General features: G+C 43.5%; 1 protein-coding gene across 5 annotated transcripts in view; it reads left to right on the top strand.

The window, feature by feature from the left end:
* Positions 1-20010: 20010 nt before the first annotated feature.
* Positions 20011-27726, top strand: part of IKZF2 (IKAROS family zinc finger 2) — a gene marked incomplete at both ends in the record, with an annotated part of 104533 nt that continues 96817 nt past the window's right edge. For 3 of the 5 annotated variants that reach the window (XM_080347135.1, XM_080347134.1, XM_080347136.1), the window contains 2 exons: positions 20023-20056; positions 20791-20895. In XM_080347135.1, the coding sequence (XP_080203261.1) occupies positions 20023-20056; positions 20791-20895 (139 nt within the window). Of the gene's footprint in view, positions 20057-20787; positions 20896-27726 lie in introns of all 5 variants that reach the window. The other 2 variants (XM_080347137.1, XM_080347138.1) reach the window with 2 other exon arrangements.

Below are 27726 nucleotides of genomic sequence, written 5' to 3' on the forward strand. Positions count from 1 at the left end.
GCACCCCCTGTTTTCATGACCGTGAGCAGGTGGGGAGAGGGGGAACACCCAGCTTTCTGCCAGCACATCTGGAGCCCACAGCTGGCAAGCAGGGCCACAGCTTGCTCTGCCCTCAGAGGTGGCTCTTCCATGCAGAGAATATTTTTGGTTTTTTGTGGGAGAAAGAGTGAGAAATGAAGGAAGCACATGAAATACATGGGAGGTGGCAATCAGGGGCTGGTATAGCTGGAGTAGGGAGGCTGGGGAAGCCACCATACCCTATGTCTTTTCAACCCTTTGTAGTTAGGCTGCTTACCCCTAGCTCGGGGGTAACTGGTAGTTCACCCAGCCCTCTGATTCTGCAGGACCCTTTAAGACCAGTTTTTCACACTGTGTCCAATATGTTCCTCTGAGACTGGTCTCGGGCAAACCTTCTGCAGCAGGTTTCCCTGCAGAAACCTTTCCCAAATCCTGACAGCACGATTCCCTCCTGCCTGCCTGCCTGCCTTCAGGTGTGTCCCTGTGGGGGGTCAGAGCCCAAACCCTGCTGGTGTTTTGGGCTGTGCATCTTGGACCTCACCATGGCCTCCCCATGACCATGGGGACATGTGATACCTCTTGGGGCTGCCTGTATCTGAGTCCAACAATCAGTGATTAAGTATCCTGACTGCATGGCCCAGCCAAATTCATCCTCTAAACAAAGCCAGACTTAAAATGCTCTGAGAGGGGAAGAGGTGAGTACTTTATGGGGGCTCTCAGTATGGCATTTTTGTGTTGTAGTAGTTCTTTTTTACAAAAAACTTGAAATTGAGGACTGTTTTTCATCAAAATGTCCCTTGTATACATGGTAAGAGAGAGGAAAAGATGGGGTTTTGTTGTTGTTGTTTGTTGTTTGTTTGTTGTTGTTTTAACCTGCAGAACATAAAGGAACTAAAACATCTCTGCATATCTTAAAATCCGTATTACTCCTGTGTTCACTCAGAAGCCAAAGATGAGCAGAGTTCAATTTTAAAGCCTTCGTTCTATGTCTTTGAAACAAACACTCTTTCCTTCTGATAAATGATTAAAGTAAGAGCAATTTATTTTTAAAGGAAAAGATCACAGGAATTTCTGAGCTGCACAACTTGACTCAGGTATAAATTTGTCCTTGCTGAGGTGATACTCCTGTCCTTTAACTATCATACACTTCCCACCCTAGTAACACAGGGAGCAAAATGATGTTGCCCTGAATTAATATGTGCAGTGACAAAGAGATTGTGGTTTTATTAAAGTTTTCCTTATATGCTTGATATACCAATTTCCAATAGTGACTTTGTGACATTGAATCCAGCAACAGTGAGTCTGGCTTTTCAGGTTGTGGTGTGGGGGGTTTTTTTTGTTGTTGTTTTGGTTTGGGGTTTTTTTTGTGTGTGTGCTTTGGCTTTTAAAAAAGTTATTACAACCAATGTTATGGACAAACTTGAAGGTGTAAGATTTTATTCTTCCTCTGCTACCACAGATAATGAAGTTTTATCAACTCCCTTTTATTATAGTAATCTAAAACTGTATCAAGTAATAGGGTCATAAACATTTAATGAAACTCAACGCTCTATGAATAAAAAAAAAGAGAGAAAGAGAGGGTCCAGGGTGGACAAATGGAGAACAAAAGAGAATTCAAATAGCCTGGGTGTCTCTAGTCCAGAGCCTCAGCAAACGATGCTCCTCCATCCTCATCTCCATGCTGGTGTGTAGCCTTGGCACTCTTCCTTAATTTCCTTTAGTGAGATTTTGCCCTGGGTTTGACTTTGCCATACTTGAAGTGAGGTGCTGAAATGCAACCCTGATCTTTGTGATTTTTTTTTTCTCTACTGTTTAAACCCTTTCTGGTGTGTTCTGTGGGGACTTTTAATGTATTGTTTCATCACATACTTAAAACGAAGAGGATGTTAATTACTCTGACACCATGAAAAGCACAAATACTGCCTAACTGACATTCACCGGTGCATTTCAAAGAGCAGATGTAGATTACTATACCATGGCAGTTACATGTGCACAATGACAATAGGAAAAACTGATAATAAACATCAAACTCATCTGCCTTTTAGCACAGAAAAAAAATAAAGTTCAAGTGTGGTGGAAAGTTTTGGGGGTTGTTTTGTAAATTACCCCTCGCTGCCCTGCTCTAAAACCTTTTGCTGGGGAAAGTTGTCAGGCTGGAGAAGACAGAGAGCAAGTGGCCCACGCGCTCCCTGATTCTGTTTTTGGAAGAGATGCTCATGACGCTGCTGTCCTGTTGTGCAGGGGTTTTATCTGGGCACCCTTGTGAGGATGGCAAAGAGCTCAGGAAGGATGGGGATGGGGGATTGATAATGTCCCACACAGATGGATCTGGAGAGCACTGGGAACTGTGTTATTGGAAAGATCAGGAGCACGTTTTGCTCTGGAAGGGACGTTCAAAGAGATTCCCTGCAAATGTGTGTAACTTCGAGGCAGCTTCTGCAGTGACATGTTTTATCATCTCAATCCTTCACAAACACAAGCCTAAAAATATCTGTCATTAATTTTAGGTAGCCAGCCTGCTGGGAATGATAAGGTGTATTCCCTCGCTGAGAAGTGGCTGATATTAAACAAAGGTTGATAACCTGGCCTGTTATCAAAATATGATAGCATGGCCTTTGCCGTGCCAAAATGAGCTTATAGTGCCCTAAACCAAACAGGCGTAGGTAGGGGTAGGAGATTAGATAGCGCTTTGGTTTTCTTACTGGTAAGCATAAAAATGGCCAGAAATACTATAGTTCCTTTTTCGTAAGGGCTGTTTGTTGGGAACTGCTCATGCTCAGCAACGTCAACCTCAGTTAGGGCGGGCGGGGGGGGCTGTGTTAAAATACACAGAAAAAATGATCTGGAAATCTGGAACACCCTGATATTTGTGACCGTGGCCTTGGTTTCATTTCTCAAATTTGGTGGGAAGAAGTCATTGTATATTGGGGCCTGTTAACTCTGAACAAGGCACTTGATGAGAATCAGGCAAATAGTATTATTCCTTAATTATTCTCAATGTGGTTTTCCTTTCACTGAAGGTTTGCTGGGGGCTTCTCCTTGTTTCTTTCCTGTTTTCAGTGTGTTGCCTTGCCTGCAGCTATGGACTAAACACAAGAATAAAGCTTAATCAAGCTGGAAAACTTTCTATCTTTTTTTAACAGAAAATTTTAATTTTAACTAAAAAACCCACAACATATAAAATCATTTCCATTCCGCATGCTGTTTTTTTCCTTAAGAAAGCTGAAGACCCCAAATCCAGAAATATCTGTTCAACAGTAGAAAACTTAAAATAGAAGTGGACTTCTTTTCAAGTTTGGCAGAAAACAAAACTGAAAACCAAAACAAAAACAGTTTGGGTTTTTGATGGAAAATGTTCCACCAAACTACACATTCTCCTGTGTGTTCAGCTACATTGTAAGGGATGGGTCTCCAGGTATTACACAAGGAATTTGCATAGGTTATTTTACTTCCTATTCTGAACTAATGATATTGACGAGTTTATAGTAATTTGTACTAAATTCTACCTTTCCCCTATTTTTTTTGATCTTACTATGCATGATGTAGGTTGTAGCCCAAAAGAACGAATGTGATGGAAGTTTTATTCTTTATCTACACAGGTTTCCCTTTAGGAATATCAGAGTTGGGCTTTCCCCCTCCCCACACCCCTTTGTTTTAGTGAAAGTGGGGAACATCGTTGCGAAAAGGGAAACTTTAAAAATAACTTGTGATGTGGAAGCGTGAGTGCATAAATTATCAGAGCCAACTCTGGAAACATGCATTTGCAAGCGTTACAATCAGACATGTTTCTGAAAGTAAACTGTAGTAGTTGTAAGATAAATGGCTCCCCAGAGGAAAGCAATAAATAGTACAGACACATGCTTACTGTGCCTCGGCTGTGTATTTCCATTACTTATGAAAAGGCAGAAAGCAAGCCACAATTCCAGAAAACTCTATGATCAGTCTACTTATTTTTTCAAATACTTAAAAAACAATATTAAAAAGCCCAAAACAGAAGAGTCAATGAAAGGCTGGAAATTTGCTATGGTTTTAAAACATGCATGAAGGGAAAAAGTTGGGATGACTACAGAATTTTCCTTGAAATCTCTCCCTGATATCCATTATTCTGCAAAAAAATATTACACCACTGGAAACCAATTCTTTTTGTGCACATGATGTTGCCCTTTGTTTCTCTGCCCTTGCTTTTTGTATATGCAGATTATAACATCTTTGAGCCATTTTGTTCTGTGATGGCCATGAGAGTCTCTTACAGAAAATACTAAGTACTGTTACTATTAGTGTGTGTGGGGGGTGTAATTTATGTTGGAAGGGACACCTTTGAAGCTCATCTAATTCAATCTCATAATGAGAGAGAGAAAAAAAAAAGGCTAACTTCAAATGAAGATATTGGTTTAAGTGCTTTGTTGGATTGAGACTTAAACCTGAATATTCAAAGGCAAAAGTCTGTATGTTTCACACAGCTGAAAGGAAGGCTGAAAGACCACAGAAAAAAAAAACCAAAACAACAACAAAAACAACCAAACAAAAACCAACCACATTTGCAGTTCTGTCTTATCGAAGTAAAAAACAAGCAGTTGTCTCATGACAGAAACATAGCCGGTAAAATTACGGAAATACTGGTTATGAGTCTGTAAACAAGTTTGCATTGAAAACACAGTTACAGCTGGCTCTTGAGATTTTTCTCCCTGAATTCACAACACTTCCAGAAATTGTCTGGATTGCACGTCTAGGCTGGATGTCTGGATCTCTGTATAGATGTTGAGGCATCTCAATGAAGGTATAGGATGTCAGAAGGGATGTTGGCTCTTCACTTTTTTCAGGGTTTCGTTGTCTTGAAGTTCTCATTTTATACCGAACCATCAGCCAACAAGTAAACATATATAAATGCACGGTAATGTATGGGGTATGTGATTAGTCTTTTCCCAGCAGCACAAACTTGCTGGTTACCTTTTTATCCCAGTGAAATATATCCGTAGATGACTGTGAATGGTCTCCACATCATCCCTCTCTGAGGGGCTTCTCAGCATCCAAACCTTTGAGTGTGTCAGTGTCCATTTGCAAAAGGCTCCTGTGTGCTTTTCAGAAGTGTCCTCAAATCATTTGTTGCTATGCAGAGAAGGCTGTTGCTTCCATTGCTGCAGATACACCATTTGGTGTTAATATGAGCAGATGGAAATACAGGTAGTAAGATACTAAGCTCACAGTTTATGGCACAGTGAAGAGGTCTCAATAGGATGCAGAAGAGTGGATGTGATGTCTAGTTTTAAACAGCAAACTATTAATAAGATCAGGACTGTACATACACTTAATATGGACTTGAGAATTTGCAAAGCAGAGACACCCCACTATAACTCACATCCAAATAGGTCCGAGGCTTCAGAACGATGCCCTGATCACAGGGGAGAGTTCAGGGACTTGGTGTTCAAATTTGTCAACCTCTTCTTGTGCCTCTGTGGTGAGAGCTGGAGCAAATTATCCCTCTTTGCAGACCTTGAACAAGCAAATACTCAGGAGGGCGCTGGGGTGGGTCCTTTTTCAGAAATTGCTTTGAAAAATGAAATTTGAAAGCTAAACAATGCAAGGTTCATCTATATAAACAATTCTCTCCCCCAGGAATCTCACTATGTAGAGACAAATCTAGTCTGAATAAGAATATTCAAATGGAAGCCAGCAGAGAAAGCATGTCATTTGTGTGGGTGTGAATAGAGATGGGGACTTACCCATATCCTCACAACCCTATGGTTACCTAAGGCATCGCCTGAAAATTCCAGGGCTCTTTATTGAACATCTTTTCTTCCTCCCCTTTTTAACACAAAAAGCAATTTACTGACAAATCATTCTGATGTAATGGATTTTTGTATGCCTGCTTTAAGCAATGAAAATCAATAAATGATATGTAGCTGTCAGCCATGTATATTGCAGCTTAGTATTATTTTAATAATGTTATCACTGCAGAAAGAAAGCTGGGAAGAGGTATCTGCTGCTTCACTCCAGTGTTGACCATGATCGCCTCTCTGTAGAGAGGGCTCAGGGAGCCCAGTTCCCCCCAGTGAGGCCACAGGGTGTCCCCTCTGTCCTACCAGTGGCCACCACCTCTGAGAGATGGTGACATCTGGGCATGAATATGCTCCATATTCTCCAAGTAACCACCTCATCCTCCGGCCATGAGGCTGTGCAACATAGTTTTGGAGAAACTGAGCTTCAGGCAGGACAAGAAACCAAAATGAGACGCCATAAAGAATATTTTTACTGCGATTGAGAGCTTCCCGCTTGGCACTTTCTGTAATAACTCTGATGAAGCTGTCGACCCTGGACTTGGGAAGTCAAGATGAGATCTTCCTCCCTTGTGATATTGATGCTGGGTATGTGGCAATGAGTGGCCCTAAAACTTTTGGCCAGTTCCCACTGACAGCATTGACAGATTCCCCCCCTCAGCCTGGGATACAGCCTGTCCTAAAGTCAGGCTGTGGGCGTGAGGAATTTGTTGAGGCTCAAGTGAATATAAATAGCATTAGGGAAATAGAGAGCAACTCTATGGCCTCTATTCATCTTAGAGAGGCTCCTGTCACATGTTGCCTTCAACTTTTTAACTAGTTATTGAACATCAACAAATAATCTTCTCATTTCATCAAGTTCATCTAAAGCAATGCACGGTGATCTTTTTCTCACCTGGAGAAGTTAAAAGCAAAAAGAAGAACTGTAAAATGAAGTCAGAGTTAAATTTCTGTTGCATGTCTCCAAAAAACACTTATTTAAAATATTAGAGTAGCTTGCCTATTCTTGAAAACCCTTGTGAATATGAATGTATGAGTGTTCAGAAAGGGGGAGCAGAGTTTACCCCGGTTTCCTTGTTCCCTTGAGCTGAGCCAACCCAGGCAGTGGCACAGGCAGGGAAAGTGTGTGTGGATGAAGCTGCTCAGTGTTAAAAAAAATTCTTCCCCATTTAGTGATGTAAGTTACTCTACACTGCCTGGAAACTGTGATAAGAAACAGGACGGTGCTTTAGAGATACCATGCTTTAAATTTTGAATAATGTACTACCGGGATGTTTAAAACACCTAAAATACAAACTGATCACACAGGCATAAAAGGGCATGCTGGTTACATAAAATATAATAAGGTACCCTTCAGCAAAGTGACATCTTCCATGTAGAATATAATGTACTATATGAAATGAGTAACATACAAGAGAGTGGAGAAGAGTTTCAAAGACCAGACGGGAGCAAGGAAAAATACCAGAGAGTAGAACATGATGATACATGACATGTGGAGGAAATAACAGAATTAGATTGAATCTCAGGGAAGATTGAACTTCTCCATGAGGAGATAAATATAATCTAAGCCAAAGATATTTGGAAGGAAGGAGCTACTTATAAGGCAATTGTGTTGGAAGTGCCAAAGCAGATAGCAAATCAGACATGAGCATGCAATGTGATTGAAAAATAAATGTATAAATGCCAATGTAATTCTGGCCTATGCTGTGACAGAGTGGCAGAAAGGGACACTTCTTTGCACGACACACAGGTGACAGTACTTGGTAGGAAACATTATCTTTGGGAGCCTTGATAATAAAGCTGCAGCGATCGGAGGTGACAGCGTGATGAGGAACAAGGGTACCGCAAAGACATGTGGGACGCAGAAGAAATGGATTTCTGCTGGAGCAGAACTGAATAAGTCTGGCTGAGGGGCAACCAGAGCATGGATGGCTGCTTGCAAATACCTGATGCAGGGGAGTGTGGTGGACCATGGGCGCAGCAAGCCTGAGATTGGTCAAATGAAATGCTTTCTTCAATTTCAGGGGAAAAAATGGTCAGTAAAGCTGGTTCATCTTCCTACATAAAGGGAAAGGAACCCTGTCATTTTTCTTGTAAAAGGAGTTTATGCAACCAGTTCCCTAAGGAGTGAAGGGGAGCCTGAGCATCACATCATGCGTCCCCCCACTCCATGGCAGTGGGGAGTTTGGGGCTCCCACTGCCAAGGTCGAGGCCAAGTGCTGTAAGGAAGAAGAGCTGAGACGAGCTAGAAGGTTGTTCCACCTCTGTCGCTCCTGCTCTGCCCTGAAGCAATGGTTGCTCAATAGCTCGAAGTGTTTCAAGTACTGGGGGTGGCCAGTGGGTGTCAGTTTTGCTCTATGAAGCAGCTGATGGAGGTTCCTTTATCTAAAGTAAGAAACTGCCTCTTAAAGGAGGCAGTGGGAAAAAGCATTCCCATTGAGAAATTCGGGGTCAGCCCCATGGTTTGGCATTCTGGTTTTTTTTCACAGCTCTGTCTACTTTAAGAGCAGTCACAGACAGTGATTCTTACAGAAGCTGTCATCTTAGTTTTTCCTCTTTCAGTGTCTCTGATTTTAGGGAGATGACAACTAAGTGAGGGTTTTCAACAGAGCTCTTTTGTCTTACAAAAGAAGCAGCCACCATCTACAGCCAGATAAACACCTAATTTCAAAGGGTCATGTGTGCAACTGTGCAAAAGTCTTCCATGAGCCATCTAAGATAACATCACTGGAGGGTCATGATTTTGTTGCCAGGCAATTAAGACAACTGAATATAGTGTGGTAATCAACTTTAGGATCAAGTCAATGCTAAAGACCTGTAGCTACTTTGGATACAATTTCCACGGAAAACATCTTCACGTTTTAAGGATCATTTTCAACAGCTATTTTCAACCAAACTTCAGAGCTGAATGTAAAATTATACCCTTGTTGAATTAAAAACCATCCCAACAAACCCAAACCAGCAGCAAGCCACTATGAAAACCATTTGCCTTTCTAATGCACTGAGTAAGCTGAGACCTGGGACTGTTATGGGGCTTCATAATAAACTCTGTGAGTGTTTTGCATGAGCAAAGTTTTGTTATGAGAAGAACACTCTTCAGCAGTGTACAGATGCAATAAACCAGCAAAAGCAATTCAGAGAGGAATTTTTAAGACAAAGATGATGGTCATATCTGCAAAGGTTTTTCTATTTATGTCCTCATTCATAATGCTATAAAATTTGAATCTTTATTTTTCACTTTTGTAGATTTTACATGGGCTCTTTCCAGCTGAAGTCAATAGTAGATTTTTTGTTGATAATAGCGGCATAAACTGAAGCCTGTGTAGGGAAGAAAAGATACTTGATAAAATGACATCTTCTTTAGCCATTGTTCTATCACCCAAAATCTTAATTGTTGCTAATAAGCAGAAAGTAACATTTTTTCTTCCAGATCACAATAAAAATGGCAGCGTATTGGCAGTAGCCAGGAGTAAAAGATTGTCTTTTTAATATAGAAATTGAATGATGTCCTCATTGATTCAAATCCCCAAAGAAGAACTAAGAAATGGAAACACCTCCCTCTTAAAAACAAAAAAAAATAAACAAGAAAAAGGAGGCAATTTCAAACCACAAGAATGAAGTTATATTTCCTTTGCTTGCACAGTTATGTGTGGGTAATGTAGAGAAATGTTATTCTTTTCCTGGATTAAAATAAGAATAATAAAAACAACTTTAAAAAATTAAGAAATCCGCTACCACTAAACAAAATCAGTCTCCTAAAAAAGAGGCCATGGAGCACTTCATCAGCTCTGCTGCTGGAGCGAGGCAGAGGAATATTTCACAGTAAAAATTAACATGCAGCTTTTAAAGGCTGTGGTCAAACAATTCATGTAACATTCACAGCTGCATAAAAAGATGCTTATGTTTTATTTTTATGATCTGAATTGTTGCTTGTGGTTAATCAAAGTCACCTTGGCTCCACTTCAAAACTGATTATGTGGCCAGTTAAAGTGACCGTATTTTCAGTCAAACACGAGGACACTTGATGACAACACTTTGCTTGTGGGCACAAGAGAGGCACACAAGCTCCCCAGTTTTTCAAATGTCTCTCTCTCGCACTCTCGCACAGCCTCCGTCACAACCGTACCCAAGCCCCTGCCCCTCTTGCTGAGGCGTTCTTCATTCTTCACTCATGTGGCAAAGGAGAAGAAATACTATCAGCTTTATTTTCTAGGTGAAGTGCAGAAGTATAAATGAGTATATTTGCCAACTGTAAGTAACCAGTTTAGCCAGCTGATATCTCCAGCTTTTCTATATAGTCACCAGAAAAAGAAATGTTCTACCAGAGAGGGACTACAAGCCAGAGTCTAATTTTGGTGCTTTGAGTTGCAATCTGGACACATCAGCTGTTTCAATGCACTCCGGAAGCAGCTGAGGAATAGGAGGCTAAACAAGGTGCCTATAGCAGAATATCCTGTGTGAATGGAGGGAGAAATGAATGTCCCCCTCCAAAGCAAGGCACTGAAAGCAAGTCGTCCACAATCCAGACTCAGGCTTAGTCTCCAGGCTGTCCTTCACCTCTGAGATGAGTGTCAGCCTGTGGCTCAGCTGTGCCATTTCTGGAGGTGGAGGGCTGGGCATTTTTATTTTCTCTGACAATTTTACATTCTGACTTCATTACTCATGAGACTCTGACGACATGCTGTTTCTGCAATGATCGGAAGACTGGTTCAGATGGCAGCTTTTCACCCCCAGTGCTCACTGCAGAGATGGTACTTCACACTGAACTGTTCACCCCAAGACCACGCATTACCACAGAGGGGACTAATCCCTGGCCTGGGACCACCGTGCCTGTCCCCTGGTTCAGACCATGTTACAGAGCCCCACACCAGCAGGAGCTGCTGTCAGGCTGAAAGATGGTTTTGCTATTTAATCTCTGACCACTGCCTCTCCCCATCTCCCTACAGACACTAGCATGATGCTGGAAAAGCAGTGAAGGAAGAGGGACAAGGACTAATAATGGTAAAGTACATGCCAGTAAATCTGTGCTGACTTTTTTGTAGCGATGTGTGGCGAACAGAGGCGGTGTTGCTTTTGGAAAAATGGCAAGTGAGGAGTGAAATGAATAAACAGGACATCCTTCAGGTGTTTTAAAGAGAGGTCCTGGCACCCTGAGGGAAATTACACAACCACCCAGGTAGAATCAGGGAAAACAGCCTGTGTAACTTCCAGGGAGATCTGCAAGCTCCTGCAAGGGAAGGTGAGACCTGAGCTTAAAACATACCAGTTACTCCCCTCCTGAACAGCATCACTCTTCAGCAAAGGAGGAGGGGATGCCAAGCAGCTCCTGCTAAGCCAGAGCCTGCACAGTCAAATAGACTATCTGACTTCATTATAAGGTCAGTTGTTTGTTCCCTTGTTTGAAAACTCCTACACAGAGCTGGTCAGAGTTGAAGCCGGGTTGGTTGGCAGTGTGAGGACTCTGAAGGCAGTAACAGATCTTAGTGACCCTCATCAGCCTCAGCTGGGGTCTCCACCAAAACTCCTGCTATTGGGCCAGGAGCCCATTTAAGCTCAGCCTCATGCTTTGCTCTTCGTTTGGGTGGTGGTTTTGGGGTACTCATCTTTTTCTTGGCCATAGTTGTGCCCCTACTTAGCCAAGGACTTTTCTGATCTTGACTTGCAGATTGACCTCTTGCCTTGACCTCAGACTTGCCTCATTGCTGCAAACTTGCCTGAAGATCAGGGTTCTTCATTAGACCCGGCCACCATCTCTGGCCTGCCCCACTCCCCGGCTGGGGGCTGTGGGGTGGACCCTGGCTGGTGAAGTTCCTGCTCGGCTGGCCTGGGGCACCCCTGTGGCTCCTGCCCCCCAGGGAGCCACCGGCTGCTGCTGTGCACTCACAGGTACGTTGGATTCAAAGAGAAAATGTCCTTATTCCTCAGTTCTTTACCAAACTTCAGAGAGCTGTGGTGCAAACTCTTTTCAAGTTCAGAAATGTAGGCACAGGGTGGCCTTATCTATTCTATGTTTCACCCAGGGTGAGAACTATGAATACAGCTGTAATATATGAGGTTGAACCTGGAAGGTGTCAGAAGTCTTACAAGACCTGCTCCCACAATGTTTGCAGCCTAGTTTGGTAGAAGTCTTCTGTATTGTAGAAGCCCCTTCAAACACAAGTGGCAACTTTTGACCTTTTGAGATTCAAGCCTTCATGTTAATTCTGTCGTAGAGAAACGGACAAATTCCATTCCCACCAAACTGGTGCAAAGCCCTGAGCCTGGTCGTTTGTCACTGAATACCAGTTCCCTGGTACTTTGCAACACTCAGCATAATTGACACCTATAATTTTGCCAAATTTCAGCTCAAGTAACAACTGTCTCTCTACCTAAATGTCTCCAGCAGCTCCAGTAATTTAAATAGATCCAGCACACTTTTGTATCTGCTGCTTCATGAACTTCGTAATTCTGTGGCTTTCGTTGTTTGGTATTGGATGTATGCAATTCATGTTCTTATTGTGGTTTCTGGCCATAAGCACAGCAAGAGTTAATTCTTATTTTTGTTCAAGTACTAAGTGGGAAGCTAGGTCATGCATAAATCCTCACTGTGCTAGGTGCTGTACAAGCAAAGAATAAAAATGATCTCAGGCTCAAGGCTTCTCTGTTAGTAGCTTGTGTCATAATTAAATTTTGTTAGAACACTTTAGAATTTCTCTTCCTCATAAGTGATGTATCCATATACATTTATATCTCCATAATAAAAGAGAAAACCTGTACACTTTTATTATTGATAATAAACCAGAAAATATAATACTATTTTCCAAGTAACTTGGATATAGTTATTGGAACGCATTGGGGTGAGGGAAAGGATCTTTGTTGTTTGCATACTTTTGGGGTTATATACACCTAAAGTCCACTTCATAGAAGAAGGAAGAAGTATTTGTTGTGAAAATTGTCTCACACGGAGTGCACTGAATTCAGGTGGAGAGTACAGAGCAGGATTTGGTGCCTCTTTAAGAATCAAATATTGTGTCTTCATGAATAAAGCTCATAGTAAAGATAAGAGAAGAAAACACAGCAACCATGTGATATATTAGCAGAATGTTTTTACAAAGTCCCCCACAAAGCATCCGCTGCTCTTGAAAAGCCTAACCAGCCCAAGTGAGAAACTATTCACAAATTTAGTATTCAGATTACATACTCTGCCTTTTCAACTGCTCTCTGTACAATGAATGCCTGTACAACTACAGTAACAGACACAGATCTACAGTTTCTGTGGCCTTTGAGCTATTATGAGTATTGTGCCTCTCCATAAATTACATCTGCACGTCCTGAAAATACCAACTGTTTTAACAGGAATTAATCTATAGGCTTTTATCCTGGTGAAATACAAGGGGTACAGTATGTTGCGTCCTTTTTAAAATTAACAGGGTATGCTCTGAAGATATTCAAGGATGTTCATTATTTTCTTTATAGGTCTCTTCATTGATGCATATAAGCATAAAACAGTGCTTTATTGTGGTAAAGAGGAGGAGATGGAATAATGAATAGATTAGTGCTTATATGGTTTTTAGATTGCCCAATGCACAGTTAAGTAAAGAAAGGTCTACGTTTGTCCTCTTCAAAGTATGTTGGGATTTGATCCAGTTTGTCTTCAAAGTGCCCCTTCTGCGAGTAGAGAAGAGAGGGTTCAGTCTAGAAGCAAGAAAGCTGATGCAGGGGTCTGCTGCTCTGTGGTGCTCACGGCTGTCCAAGGCAACAGTGTGTCAGATGTGTCTTTTTTAATTTGCTAAGAATAAATAAATCTGGAGCTTATGCTGTGATGAGCTACTGTTTATGTGAATACCTAATACAAGCTCCTTGGGAGTGAACTGCCAGAATACCTTGACCTTACACAGGCATATAAATATATATATATATAATTAGATAATTTAAATCAGAATTTATATTAAAAAGCCCTATGGCTGTTTTGTATAATAATTCTCACATGCATGTTCATATGCACACATATATAGGGGTTAAATTTCACTAAGAACAGGCTGAGCCCCTCACTGACCTATCAAAACATGTCACTGAGGAGCCATGAGGAATTAAATTCTCCACCCAGGGTCCCTGTGAGATGGGGGAGCTCTATGATCTCCAGCACACAGGAGGAGAACTGAGGCCCATGGAGACAGAGCAAATGCCCAGAGGAACATCACGGGTGTCAACAGCAGGTGGCTGTTGGCACAGCCTTTGGTCTCTGGGGCAACTGGGCTTGTGGGGCAGGACAGTGTCCCAGGGCAGTGTGAAGGCTGCTTAGGTCTCATCAATGGAAAGGGAAGGGAAAGAGTCTGCTCGCTGGAGCTCCAGAGATGGCTCTTTCAAAGGTGTGCTGAAGTGACCTCTATAATGTGGCAGACATCCATGACAAAGCTGAGATTTGCTCCTGAGGCATTGTTCAGCACAAGAAAATCTCTCATTGCATTAATCACTTCATTATAGAAATGGAGAATTGAAACACGGAGAAATAATGACTTGGCTGAAATGGCGTGGAGGGCTTCTGGCCATGGCTGGATGTGAACCCTGGGCTACTTATCCCCAAACCATCACTTGGTCCTCAAGATTATCACAGCTGCTCTGCCAAACATCATTTGGGGGCAGGCATGTGGTTGATGTTAATCACGGTGGAGCTCTTGCTGCAGCCCCCAAGCTGAGTTTTGCATTGAAACCAGTGATTCACCCCCGTGTTGCTGTAGTGAAGATGTGCTCATCTCTGCAGTCCTTGGAGTTAACAAGACTATTTTTAAAGGCAAACCCTTTCACTTCATTCCCTGTCCCTCTTCCTTTGGTCACTCTTCCTTGTTTTCACAGCTTCATTTGGTTTTGCAGGTTTATGGAGCAGCAGGATTAAAAAATCAGAAATAATTAATGTAGAGGATGGGTCTGGCTTTTCCCATCAGCTTCCACAGCTCAAGCAAGTTCCATCAGCTTTGAGAGAAAAGCTGTTAGCTATTAAATTATTACCTGTAAGGAGAGCCAGCTGGAAGCTTTCAGATTTCAACATTTTGATGAAAAGGACCATAAAAATCTTGACAACAAGACTTGTAGCATTTCAGTGACATGTTTTGCATTTGTCCTTGCTTTCCAATGGCCTGTAAAAGTGATCAAAGGCTTCAAAATGTTGCTGACACCCACATCTTGGGAATTCTGACCCCTCAAAATGCAAAGAGGGAAGGGAAAAAAAAAAAAAAAGAGAAAAAATCCCAAAGTGTGTACTGTTGAGTGAATTCATTTGGACAGCTTTTGGGAAGACACTTTCCATCTGGAGGAGAATGTCCGCAAAGAGCGTTATTCCGGCATAAACTGTTATGGTATAATTACACAGCTATAGCTGTGCCAGTCTATTTTCTGATGTAGGCAAGCCAAGTCTAGTTGTTGAAACGTAGGCGTGGGAAACAAGAAGTCTTGCTTTCTAGGCTCAGCTCTGAGTGCTCTTTGTGGCCTTGGGCCAGTCCCCTAACCTTCCTGCCTCCTTCCTATGCAAAATGAGAAGAGTTAAATCAACCCACTTCACAGATGTGGTGTAATGACTAATTGGCTAAAATTTGTAGTGCTGAGGAGAGAGCTGTCTATTAACTTCAGTGTCTTTGGCTAGCTGAATAATTTAATGTACTTTTAAAAGTGGAGTTTGTCTGCCTCTCTCAGGATAGGGCAGCTCTGCCCCAACAAAGCAGAATGTCGTTTCATGTAAAGTGGCTGAACTAATAAAATCTGGATTTTACTGCCTCTAACAACTGTTATGCTCGTGTAGATGGAGCAAGAGTTAAGGCTGTAGTTAAAGATTTTGCTTGAAAGAAAAACTTACAGGTATCTAGAGCCTTTGCAGGCTCAATACACAAAGAACATTGGTAAGTAGAGATGAAGGTACCCTCACCAGCACATGTATGAAATGCACTGGCAAAAGATGTGTGTGGTTGGGACCAGTTGCAATAAAGGATAACTCCATTATTCCTGTCAGCTGCTCTGTTGGGTGAAAAGGCTCAAGTGCGCGTGGGCAAGCTGAATTCTGATGTTTCCTCATACTTGTGTGCTTAACTTTGCAACTTAATAATATTTGTGTATATAATGCATGACATACACAACCAGAGCTTCTTAATGGACTGTTAACTCTGGTGCCTAATGATGGCACCACCATGGTCACCAGCGCCCAGCCGTTCAGCTTCAACGTAGAGATGCTCAAAGGAAAAAGGATGATGCTGTTGCACCTGATCTACAACCTGTTGAAGGCAGGGGAAAGCTCCTGCGAGTAAGCACATCAGGTGCTGACCATAAGCACTGAAGATGCGGGGCTGGTGCCAGGCGTCCGTGCTGGATTTGGGCCAGGCCCTGGGATGGGACCACGGCACCTCGCAGTGTCACTTCAGCCTCGGCTGTGAGAGGCGCCAGGGTTTTCCTCGGGAGAATAACGCTGTGTCTTTCCTCCCTCCCCATCGCGCCGGCTTCTCGGGAGACGGGAAAAAACAGCCTGCAAAGGATTTTATTTCAACCGGGCTTCCTCTCTCTTAAAAAAATGAAATAAGCTCCTGTTTACTTGGAACGGCCGGTGCGATAACCAGCACGGCAGCTCCGACCCCTTCCCCTCCGGCTGCCCCCCCGGGGCGCAGCCAGCCCGGCGGGCGCAGCGGCGGATCGGGCCGCGGCCCGTGGCGGGCGGGCGCTGAGCACCCGCGGCCGCCCGCCGGTTATAAATAGAAGTGCTGAATCATGACTCCGCCGGCAACTTCACCCGCCCGGCGGCGGCCCAGCGGCTGCGGCTCCCGAGAGGCGGGGAGCGCCGGGGGGGGACACGGGGGTGCGGGGCGGCCCGGGGTGGGGGTGCCGGGCCCGCGGCGCTGCCCTGCGGGGGCGGCGCGCGCGCGTGTGTCCGTCCGCGTGAGGCGCGGGGCGCACACGGCGGCGGCACTTGTCCTCTAATCGATTGCCGAGCGTGCTGAGCGGCCCTGAGCGTGCGGAGCGGCCCTGCCGGCGCGGGCACCCGCCCTCCGCGCCCCCCCCCGCTCCGCTCCTTCCCCCGTTCTCCAGCCGCCCCCCCACACACACACTCCGCGCTCCTTCCCGCTCCCGCCGCGCGCGCGCTTGGGTGAGGCGCCGCGGGGCGGCTGGGGCGGCGCGCGCGCCCGCGGGGCTGCGCGCCCCCGTGCGCGCGTGGGGGGTAGTGGGGGGGGGTGACCGGCGGCCGCGCGTGTCTGCGCGAGCGTGTCCGTGTCGCCTTGTATGTGTGTGTGTGTGAGTGAGTGCGGGCGTGCGGCCGCCGCCGGATCGGTTTCTCGGGGTTTGACCAGCTGTCCCAGGCTAACCCTGCTCTCTGAAGATGGAGGAAGTAAAAACAGGATTACCCTTAGCTACAGCTCCACTGCCTTAGTTTCCATAGCCAACTGCCGTGCACAAACACACCTCCACTAGGCAGAGAGAGCCGACACTAATAAAAACACAAACAAAAGGGTGATGGAAGTGATTCACTGCCTGCGCGGCTGAGGTAAATCTGCGCCTGGCTTCTTTTTATTTCTTTCTTTATTTTCTTTTCTTTTTTTCCTCCGCTCCCTCCCTTCCCCTCCCTCACCCCGGTCTCTTTCCCGGTGGGAGGACAGCTCCGGCCGGCGTGCGGGGCCGCCGGGGCCGCGCGTGTGTCCGTGTGTCTGCCGAGGGGTCCCCGAGTTAAAGTGCGGTCGTGCGCGGCATCTCCCGCACGGCGGTGGGCGCCAGTGACTTGTTGCTGTTAGCCCCAAAAAAAACCGCCCCCCAAATGCATCCCGAGCGGGCGGAGAGGGGCGGCGGGTGTGCGTGTGTGGCGGGGAGGGGGGGGGGCTCGCTCGGTCCGTTACTCAGCGCCGGCCCCAACTGCCATTTCCCTCAGCGCCCGCCGCCACCTGCGGGCCCCCGGGGGGGCTGCGGCCTGACGCGGCGGGGGTGCGTGGAAGGGAAAGGGAGAAAATAAAATAACATGAAAAAAAAAAAAACCACAGAACAACCGAGACAGGACTTCCATGACTTTGACAGGTTGTGGTATGGGCGGGGAGAGGCAGGGATGGGGCGCGGAGCCCGGTGTCGCCCAGGGCCGGAGGAGCACTCCGGGGAAGTTGGCCTGGGCTTCCTGCGCGGGGGGTGACTGCGGCTGCCGGCCCCCCTGCCACATCCCTCCCCGCATCCCCTCGCCCCATCCCTCCCCGCATCCCCTCCTCTCCCCCCGTTTTCGTGCCGATTCGTACGGAACCGGTGGATCAAGTTTTTCTATCTTTCCTTTCTCTCCTCTCTCTCTCTCCCCGCTGGTTAATCGCATTGCTTTAGCACCGACTGACCTCCCTCCCTCTCCCTCTCTCTCCCCCTCTTTTTTTTTTTGTTCTTCATCTTCCTTCAAAGTATGTGCCATTCTTGAGAGAGTTTCCCCGCCGGCTCATCCCCGGGGCTGCCTGGCTCCGCATGCCCCACCTGTAAGTGCCGGGGACGGGTTTCTCTCCCCTGTCTGTCCCTTTCTCGCTCTCTCTTTCTCCCCCTTTCGTTAAAAAAAAAATATATTTTTTAAACTTTCCCTATCTTGCTGTGTCTTCAGCCCGAGAAGAACTCTCTCCCCCTCTCTCTCTCCATTCGTTGTGGAGAGGGAGGCTTAGCAGCTGGGATTTGCCATCACCAGCCTCAAAATTGTGACCAAACTTTTTTTCTTTTTCCTCCTCCTCCTCCCCCCTCTTCCTCCCTTGAAGAGATAAAAAATAAAAATCAAACCGTGTTTTAATTTCGGTTATGGATGTTTCTGTGTTTCTTTTTGTCTTCTGTTCTCTTCCTCCTCCCTTCCTCCCCTTTCTTTCCTTCCACTTCATTGGCTGGGATGATCTTTCCCTGTTGCTTCTGATGTTTCTTTCTTTTTCTCAGTGTGTGCCTGCCTACCTGGACTAGGGGGAAGATAAGGTAATTTTGAAGGGCTTGAGGAGGCAGCTTACCTGTTTTGAAAACTTTTTTTTTTTTTTGAGATTTGTTTTTAAGAGTCATGTGAAAATCAGTAATTGAAGAGAGTTTGGTAGCAGCTGGGCAGGTTGAAATTTAAGTGTTATGTGCTGAATGCCTTGGGAATTTGATCTGCTTTATACCAAAGAAGAGTGCAGAGAAAAGTATTTATTTATTGGGGGAAAGGCGGGGGGTGGAGGGAAAGGAAAGCGGGTTAAGGGAGGGGGAGGGAAGTGGTTTTGGAGACAAGAAGTGAAGCTGCCTGTTTTCCAGTAAGTAATGGAGAAATTCCAGGAGCCAGGGCTAAATATACTTGGCGATCAATACAGAAATGGCTCATTGTGAATAATTTAGCTGCCTGGTGCAGTGAGAGTTTTGAAACTAAAGGCAAAAAAGAGGCCGTGGAGGGAGAGAGGAAATAAAATTCTCCTCTGGTCATGTCAGATTCTTAACTTTTCCACTTAAAAGAACATAGTTATGATTATTGATCTCTCTCTTTTTAATTTTTTTTTTTCTTTCCCTTCAATATATATCGAATGATAGCTAGGGGGTGTCATTCTATACAGTTACTTGGGTTTCTTGAAAGTAATAGCTTGTTCTGTGTCAGCAAAGTGCTTCCAGAAACTTTAAGATTGCTTCACGCCACAAAATGCATGATCTGGGATTATTAAGTGTGACGTTTGGCCCCATGCTGTGGCAGATAAATAGGGTTAGAGTGAACAGGTGCGTATACAGGTGTGTGTGCACGTAAGGTGGTGTGACACAAAGAGTTGTAATAACTCTCTCTCGAAGGGGAAGAGACACGGGAGGGCTTTATTTTGTTTAGATCAGGATGGAGTCTCTTGGAGTGTGTGTGAAAAGAGCAATTGTTAATTGTATCCATCTCCTCAAAGTATCTTCTGGCTGTGAGAGCTGATAACTGATAAAGCATTACCATCCCAGCTCAAGTAAAATAAGTGGAAAGTCAGGGGAAAAACTCTCAGATCAGGTAAAAATGCAGGTCAGGGGCAGACAGGGGTATGGTCAGACCAAGGTGATCCCATTGCCACCTGCCCAGGTAGCAGCTGAATTTCTCAGATGATTTGCAGGAAGGGTTCAGTGATTTGCAAACGAGCATACACAGTACACTTGTGTGTTTCTCTAGGCAATGGTTGCAACAGCAGCAAAATGTGCAACTCCTTTGGGCTTTAAGTAAGTGTAATCATTTAATGGTTGATACTGACAGCCGTCTTTGAGGGTGTACTTTTCTGCCTTACAGCACCGCACTTTGACTATGGAAGCAGAAGCTGCTGATGGATATATAACATGTAAGTAGTAATTTCATTTGATTATTCTGAATTGTTTTCCTTTTCCCACTATCTTTTATATAATGCAGAGACCTGAAACTTTACCTTCATTGTGTATGGTCTTTGCTTTGAGATGATGCTGAATAAATAGCATTTAAACATAAACTTTGTGTATGATTGAAAAATGTGTGGGGATGGGTGCATGGTTGGGTAGCTGTAGATTTAAACATTTGCTGAGGATGAATGAACTTTGCAAATGAGAGAGAGTTCGTTTTCAGAAATTCAAATTGCAGCAAAAAAACTTTTTGTGCCTTTCACTCTACATTTCTCCTGTTTTCTGCATGAGGATGAAACATCTTAGTTTCTTTAAGTGCTTTGTTTAACTGTCAGTTTACTGGGAGCTTTGAGGGGAAGGTCTGTACAGTGAAGTAGTTTTTCAGTCTTCTGCCCAGCCTGGATTCTCAGTGTAAAAGTGGAAAAGTAATCCTAACTTCTCTTGAGATAAAGCAGCTAGGGCAAGGTTTGTCACAGGTGTGTGTGGAGAAGACTGATGAGAGCAGGTTGGGGGGGGCTCTTAAAATCAATCAGTCAAATGTTTGCTTGTGGCCACTGAGAATCCAGTTTTTACAGGCTGTGGAAGACCCTGCTGATAAAGGAGGGAAGGGTGAAGGGAGCAAGTTGTACTTTTAAATGGCTGTGTTGCTCTGCTGAAGGTGGGCATGGAAACTTACGTGGGACTTGTTTTGTGAAAGCAGGTGACAATGAGTTTTCGCCCGAAAGGGAGCACTCCGGCATGGCCATTGACCTCACCTCCAGCACACCCAACGGGCAGCATACCTCCCCCAGTCACATGGCAAGCAGTAAGTCTCTTCTTAAACCTGCGCCTGTGGGTTAGTCTGGTCCTCGGCTTGCTTACCAGGTCTTAAGCACTGCTGCAGGCATTGCTAATAAAAGAAGGACAGGGTAGATTTTTTTTTTCCTTTCCTGTCTTTCTTGTTCATACTGGTGTCTCATCTGAACATGAACGGGATTACTAGTTTGAACTATCCCAAGGTGGCATTTGAGAGCTGGTCCTTACCTGTTCCAGGTAGGAAAACAGTAGGTTTGACATGTGGTGGTTTTGAAATCCAGATGGGAATTGTTGTTATTATTACTTACTGTGCTTCCCCAAACAGCTTGAAGTAGCTTTATTTGAAAACAAACACATTTTATTTACAAAAAGGCTTTACTCTGGCAAAAGTATAAAGTTAAAATATCTGGGTTTGGTGGCAGATTGTACTTTATTGTTCCATATAGAAACTTCAGCATCCTATTCAGTACCTCAGCTTTGCCCTGGCGAGTCTGAAAGCAGCTGGGATAATTGGAAGTTTATTGCACTCAGTAGTTGACTCTAACAAACGGAAAGGATTTTGGTTTAGAATGTCAAGGGAGAAATTGACAAAATGTAGAGACATTTGGGAGGCTCCACAGAGTGTCAGATGCTCATAATATTTTTATAATTATTTTTGTGCTATATTTTGGAAGTGGATAAATGTAGTTTACACAGATTTCATCAACATCTTTCCTGTGTGTGAGTGCCATAACTTATTTTACTGCTGGTTACAATGTTACAACAAGATATTTACTTTAAAGTAACTCTGTACTTGTCTTCAAAAATAATGTAACATGCTTTGTTTCCAATATACTTTCAGAGAGTTTCTGTCTATGTGATACTGATTTACTTTCTAGTGTGTTGTACTATAGATATGTATTTATATTTTTAAATTGAATGTTTGTATAATAACACACTTAAAACTGTGAAGGAAAAAGAGAGCTTTTAAGGGTTACTTGCTTTAAAATACAGAGTGTATTGCCTTCAGAGTCTTTCTTACTGCGAGAAAGATGTTACTTTCCTTTAAGAGTTCTTCTTTCCTCCTGCAAATTATGAGTAAAACACAGTTTTTATGAGCCTTTAAAACTGAGGGTTATTATGAAGATCTCCCAATTATATACATGTTTCTAGAGAATATGATTGCTAATACTCTGGACTGAACTTTATATGACAACTGATCATAATTCAGCATCTTTAGACAATTCCAATCCGGCTGCACTGGGATTCTGATATATTTTATTATGTTGTAAAAGTTTTACTACTCACTTTCTTCATTTTCTTTGTTTCCTTTTTATTAATGGGAAGCCTTCATTGGGAGGGGGAAAAAGCTCCCTGTTTTAAATCTTCTTTATCATCTAGACTAAAGACCAGAGTCAAATTAGGGAATAAAAAGCTCTAAGATGAAGTAATGTAGAAATACTTTAGCACATCAAATATTTTCCCGTTCATTGTGTTAACATATTCAATGTTTTTCAAGCTTTGTTAGTGCTTGCAAGACATGTATCTGCAGCCTTGGTGAATATCTTATTTTTTTAGAATTTTTTTTTTTTTTTCTTTTGGTCTCTCACAGGTGTCTCAACTGCTTTCATCACTGCTGCTTTGTGTTAAGCATGTGCTGATGTTGAAAAATTAGGGTCTTTGCCTGGGTTTCCTAAGCCAAGCAAAACTTGAGCTTCTTAAATTTGTTGTAATTTACTTAGCCTTTGCAGGCGTAAGAATGTTTTGAAGACAGGTGGTTTGTTCTGTCTTAAACATGGAATGTATTGATTGGAGGTTTGGGACTTTTGTGGCAGCTGTTATATTGGCTCATTTAAGGTTTTTGGCCAAATCTTGAATCTGGTACATGGAGACTAAATTGCCAGGCTGTGTTTTCCACTTGTGTTGTGGGGCACAGGAAATCCTTTTAGAGGTTCAGTAATCCAGGGGCCTATGAGCTCTTTTTTTAAATTTTTTAATTATTTTACTTTTTTTTAAAAAAAAAAAAAATTATTTTTAAAGGAGAGGTGAAGGTGGGAGAGTAAGGAGGAATATCTGTTCACAAAATTTTGTACGAATTTGGTAGTTCCCAGTGGGTTGATCCACCATCCATCCTTGTAAGCAGAGGAAGTGTCTGCCTCATATTTCAATACAGTTTAATTTCTGGTGGAGACTGATTGACTGTTGAGCTGCCGTTATAGTGAAGCCCAGGGCATGTTGTTTGCGGCTGGGTAGGGTTCGCCAATGGAGGAGGTGGTACATAAGATGGTACATGGATCAGACCCCAAATATTTCACTCCCGGTTCTGTTGCCAGTCATCCCCAGAAGGAGGATGGCCCTATTTAGCTGTGCACTCAGGATGTGCACCTGCAGGGCAGAGATCTGTGTTTCAACCTTTGTTCTCGTGTTCCATTGAGTCGTTTTGAAATGCAGCTCTTAATTTAGCCTTAATTTGTGCCTGGCTCAAACACAGACTAGCTGTAAGAAGCAAATTTCTTGCATCTGTACCAAAATGACTGAGCAGTGCCCTCCCAGCAACAGTAGAATTACGTGCTAGAGTTTTCTGTGTTCGTTAGCCCCTGGCAATCCATGTTAGTCAGAGTTCTGGCTGGGCAACTGATGTTTTTGGGTTCTGTTCCAAAAGGTTTTGGGTTAAATATTTTGGCTTCTTTTGTAGAGTTGTCTACTGCATCCTTTAACTTATTATCATTTTCAAGTATCTAGATGGTACGTATAGGTTATGGATGGGGCTGACACTCAATTTTCCTTGTGAATGAGATGATCCTGAAAGATAAATCACAGTGAATCGCCTGTCATAGCTAACTAATGATCTTACATATACCTTACGGTATGTAGCAGCCTTTAGCAGCATACTGTAAGTATGTTGGCAGATGCTCTGTTCTAAAATACTTTATTGTAGTTTTATGTAAGCAAAGATTTTAAATACATGTAAACAGTCTAACTGAATAGGTTGATACATCATCCGAATTTTTCTCTCGAACAAAAAACAAATTAGTGCTATAACTGCTGAGTACAGATGACACATTTACATAGCCCCAAATCTGGAAGTCCAGATTTTCTTCCTATCTTTTGTAGTAAAACTCATCCAAAGGCTAGCATCCAGAGCTGCATGTCAAGGTCCTGCTCTGTTAACTTTGTGTTGGTACTAGAGAGTTCTGTGCATGGCCCTAAGCCCTCCTATGGACCCCCCAAGTTCAAGTCCGTCTGTCTTGTTGCCTTTGGTGAATGTTGAACTGGGCTGTAAGTGATCAGGACCTTCCAAATAGGAACTGGCGTGCTAATTAAAGGCTGATGGGGAATCCTTATAAAAGAGGCTTTAGAAAGAACGAATTCCCAGTCACCTCCTCATAATACCACACTGAGTTCTTACTATAGTTATTAGAGATATACATTATTTTTTCTTCCTGTAGGTTAAAGTGGACTTAAAAGAATGTCCCCCTTAGAAACTGCAGGGGCACAGTTGTTTGATTATTTGATTCGATGACCACTTTATACAGGATGAAGGATACTTGTCTAAGACCACTTGCCTGGTATCATATGGAAAATAATAGTACCAGCTATTACCATCTGACAGTCAGTGACAGAGAAAATTTCCTCTTAAATTAGCAACTTTACAGCGGGTGTCCTAAATAACTTTCTTATCTCTGCTTTCCTCGACAAAAAGGAGCCCTTAAACAAAATGCAGTCAGAACAATCATAAATATCAAACCCAACATCTGATGTTTGAAACTGATTAAAATCGTAGTACGCTTTCAAGATGTATTTATAGTAGCTTAAAGTGTTACTAAGCTATGAGAAATAATTTATTAAGAAAATAACCATTGTCAAATGACTCTTAGAATAATGAGGCCGTTGCATTTTCTCTGTGGTGGGGAATGATCGTGCTGTCTGACAAGATAGCTACTGGGACAACAGTATTGAGTGTGAGTGATTTAAGCAGCAGTATTTTAAGAGAATTTGGGCAAGGTCTAATTATAATGTAGCTAACACTGTATTTCCAGTGATTGCGGTGGGCTATGAGTTGCACTTTTTTTTTCCTGTAACTTCAAAGCCCCAAGTCTTTCTTGATTACTTTTATTTTTCAACTCTAACTTGTCATACAAGCTCTGTTTTGTCACAGTTTTGTTGCCCCAAGCAGAAAGCTTCATGAACCGCAGCTGTAACAGCACCACATCTGTATGGATAAAGAAATGTAACCATGGAGTCTGCCTTTTGGAATAAAACAGCGTAAAATTAGAGGTTGCTTCATGCCTCAGCTACGCAGCAAACAAGCCTTCCATCGCCAGAGTCTACTGCCCAGGCACGTGAGGCTGGACCTTGCGCTGGGATTCTTTTTGGCTCAGGATGTGTTTTTTTTCACCAGGATGAGGTGGTAGAGGCTGAGCCTCTGCAGGAGGCTTTTCTTTAGGGAGGGTAGTTGAAGCTGTCTGGGCTAGGCTGCAGGGGGGGAACTGAGTCAATGCTGTGCTGCTGTCACTCCCCTGACACATGCACTGGGGCATGAAGAATTCTGGCAGCCAGACTGCTCTGCTCTGAAATGGGGATTCAGGTCTCCAGTTCTTCCAAATATCTTGGAAAGTGTGAAACACTGCATATGGTGCTAAAAACTTGGACTGGATAACCTTGAGAAGCTGAGAAATCTCTTTCCTTAGCTGCCTTTAAGGAACAGGTAGGCAACATCTCTTGGTCTGGGTATCTTTGATCCTGCCTCAGTGCAGGGAGGTAGACTTCTGACAGTCACTTGATGTCCTCCAGTCCCTTGTGTTTGCGTTTCCAACCTTGACAGTTTGATATTTAGAGAGTTCAGCTGTGGAATTTCACAATGATGCCTGATATAGACGTACCTATGGTTTTACAGGTTGAAGGGTGGTGAAGATGCACTCTGCCAAGATGAGCTTAGACATAAGAGATGAGCTCAATAAAATGTGGTAGAGTACTGGTAGAAGTGAGCTACTTTGATGTTTACACTCCCTGAGAATTGCCAGGGGAATAATACTCATGAAAGTTTTGGCCTCCTTAAGGAGGAAAAAATGAAATAAGAAAAAAGAGGTGACAATCAGGCTTTGTAGTAGTGTTACACTATTTTTTTTTTTTTTTTTTTTTTTTTTCCCTTACCAAAAACCAAAAAAGCTTACGTGGAAGTGAAATACCTGTGTGATGCACCTTGGATTGTTCTACCTTCACAGATATCAGCTTAGATTTTTCACATTGGTATGGTTAAAATCATGAAGTAGTTGCTCTGATACAAACTGCACGTAGGTCAAAACTGGGTAGCCACTGAAACTAATAGGTGTTTAAGTAACTACTGTCTGTAGCTCACACTCCAATGGTGAGGGTTCCCCTGTGTATTTTTCCTATCTTCTGTCATGGTCTCTCTGGCATTCCCTGGCTGCAAAAACATTCCTCTGTCTCAGTGAGTGTTATAATGAGGGTGGAGTGAAATGATAATTTAATCTCATTAAATAGGTTTTTATTCATTCTGATGGAAGCCTCTTGAGAGGTCATCTACCAGGGCTTTGTTGCAGCACACACCTTTCTTGAGGAGCTTCTGTTATTCTCTTGGACTGTCAGATTCAGTTAACTTTCCTTGGTACACACCCTGTTACAACACTCCGTGCTCTTGCTTGCTTTGTAGTCAGCAAGTTTTCAATGTTTGCTTCTGGAATTTCAGTTCCTTTTCAGACATGCCAACAAAAAGAGCAATCCTTATCTTCCTTGAAATGCAGCACTTTGATAGCAGCTGGATGACGAGATACCAGTTAGAGAGCACTCTGTCTCTCCCGCCCTTGAATCTACGGGAAGGTGCCACTCCTGTTGAAATTGATGAGTAAAAGATCTAGGGCTCGTTTCCCGTTCCTGTGGGCCACTGTCTCTGTCTAGTCCTCCAGCTAAATGACAGATTGCAGGACTAGGTTTTACAGGTAGAAATGCAGCTACCTGTGCCATCTTTGTGCATTTCTGAGGGTGAGCAGTGTTCTTTCTTCTTGTGCCGAGAGGACACCTTGGAGGAGCAACACTATTCTAGCCAGGAGGACAAGGCACGGTTGTCTCCTGCTTTTTTCCTCAGGAGTCCCAATAAATAAAACTCCTTTCAGGATCCACCTTGAAGCAAGTCTATAGAAAACTTAAGGCTGTGCCATTGCTCTCTGTAGTAACAAGGCCTGTTGCCAGCCTGGGTGCAGAGCCCATGCCACAGCATGTTGTCCCTTGCCTAGAGCAGTGAGCGCTAATTTGGAGTCCAGGTGGCTGGCTGCTGCATCGCAATGGAAGGAAGCAGAGTTGTGGTTATCAGTGAGAAGTGATGAGGCTTGGCAGGTATGGTTCTGGGCTAGGTGACCAGAGGACCAGTTTTTCTCCTGACTTTTGTCATTGTAGGAGAGTTCCTTCATCTTTCTGTGCTGCTTTTTTTCCTCTTGCCTTTTTTCATGAATCACAGAGGCCGTAGATACCATTCAAGCCTTCATCCTGGGTTATGTTTTAGGCCTTGTTAAAAGTAGGAATTTTATTATTATAGTTGCTTTACTTAGGGGTTGTTTTACGTTTAATTTTTACAGCCCCATAATGAGATGCATTCAGAAGTACCTTAGTACCAGTGTAGCTTATATTCTGTCCCATCCAGGAATAATTGTGGTACTCATAAAGCACCCTGTTCTTGTGTGATTACATTAGAGCAACCACCGCATTTTAACTCTTCCTGTACAGCTGAGCATTACTAGGTCTCTGTGTGGACAAACCCCTGCTTACACTGCCCAGCAAAATGTGGCCTTGATACGGAGCCAGGTCTACATTACGGGCTTCTGCTGGCACTGCTGTGTCAGCCTGT

This window comes from Nesoenas mayeri, assembly GCF_963082525.1.
Source record: "Nesoenas mayeri genome assembly, chromosome: 6".
NCBI lineage: Eukaryota > Metazoa > Chordata > Aves > Columbiformes > Columbidae > Nesoenas > Nesoenas mayeri.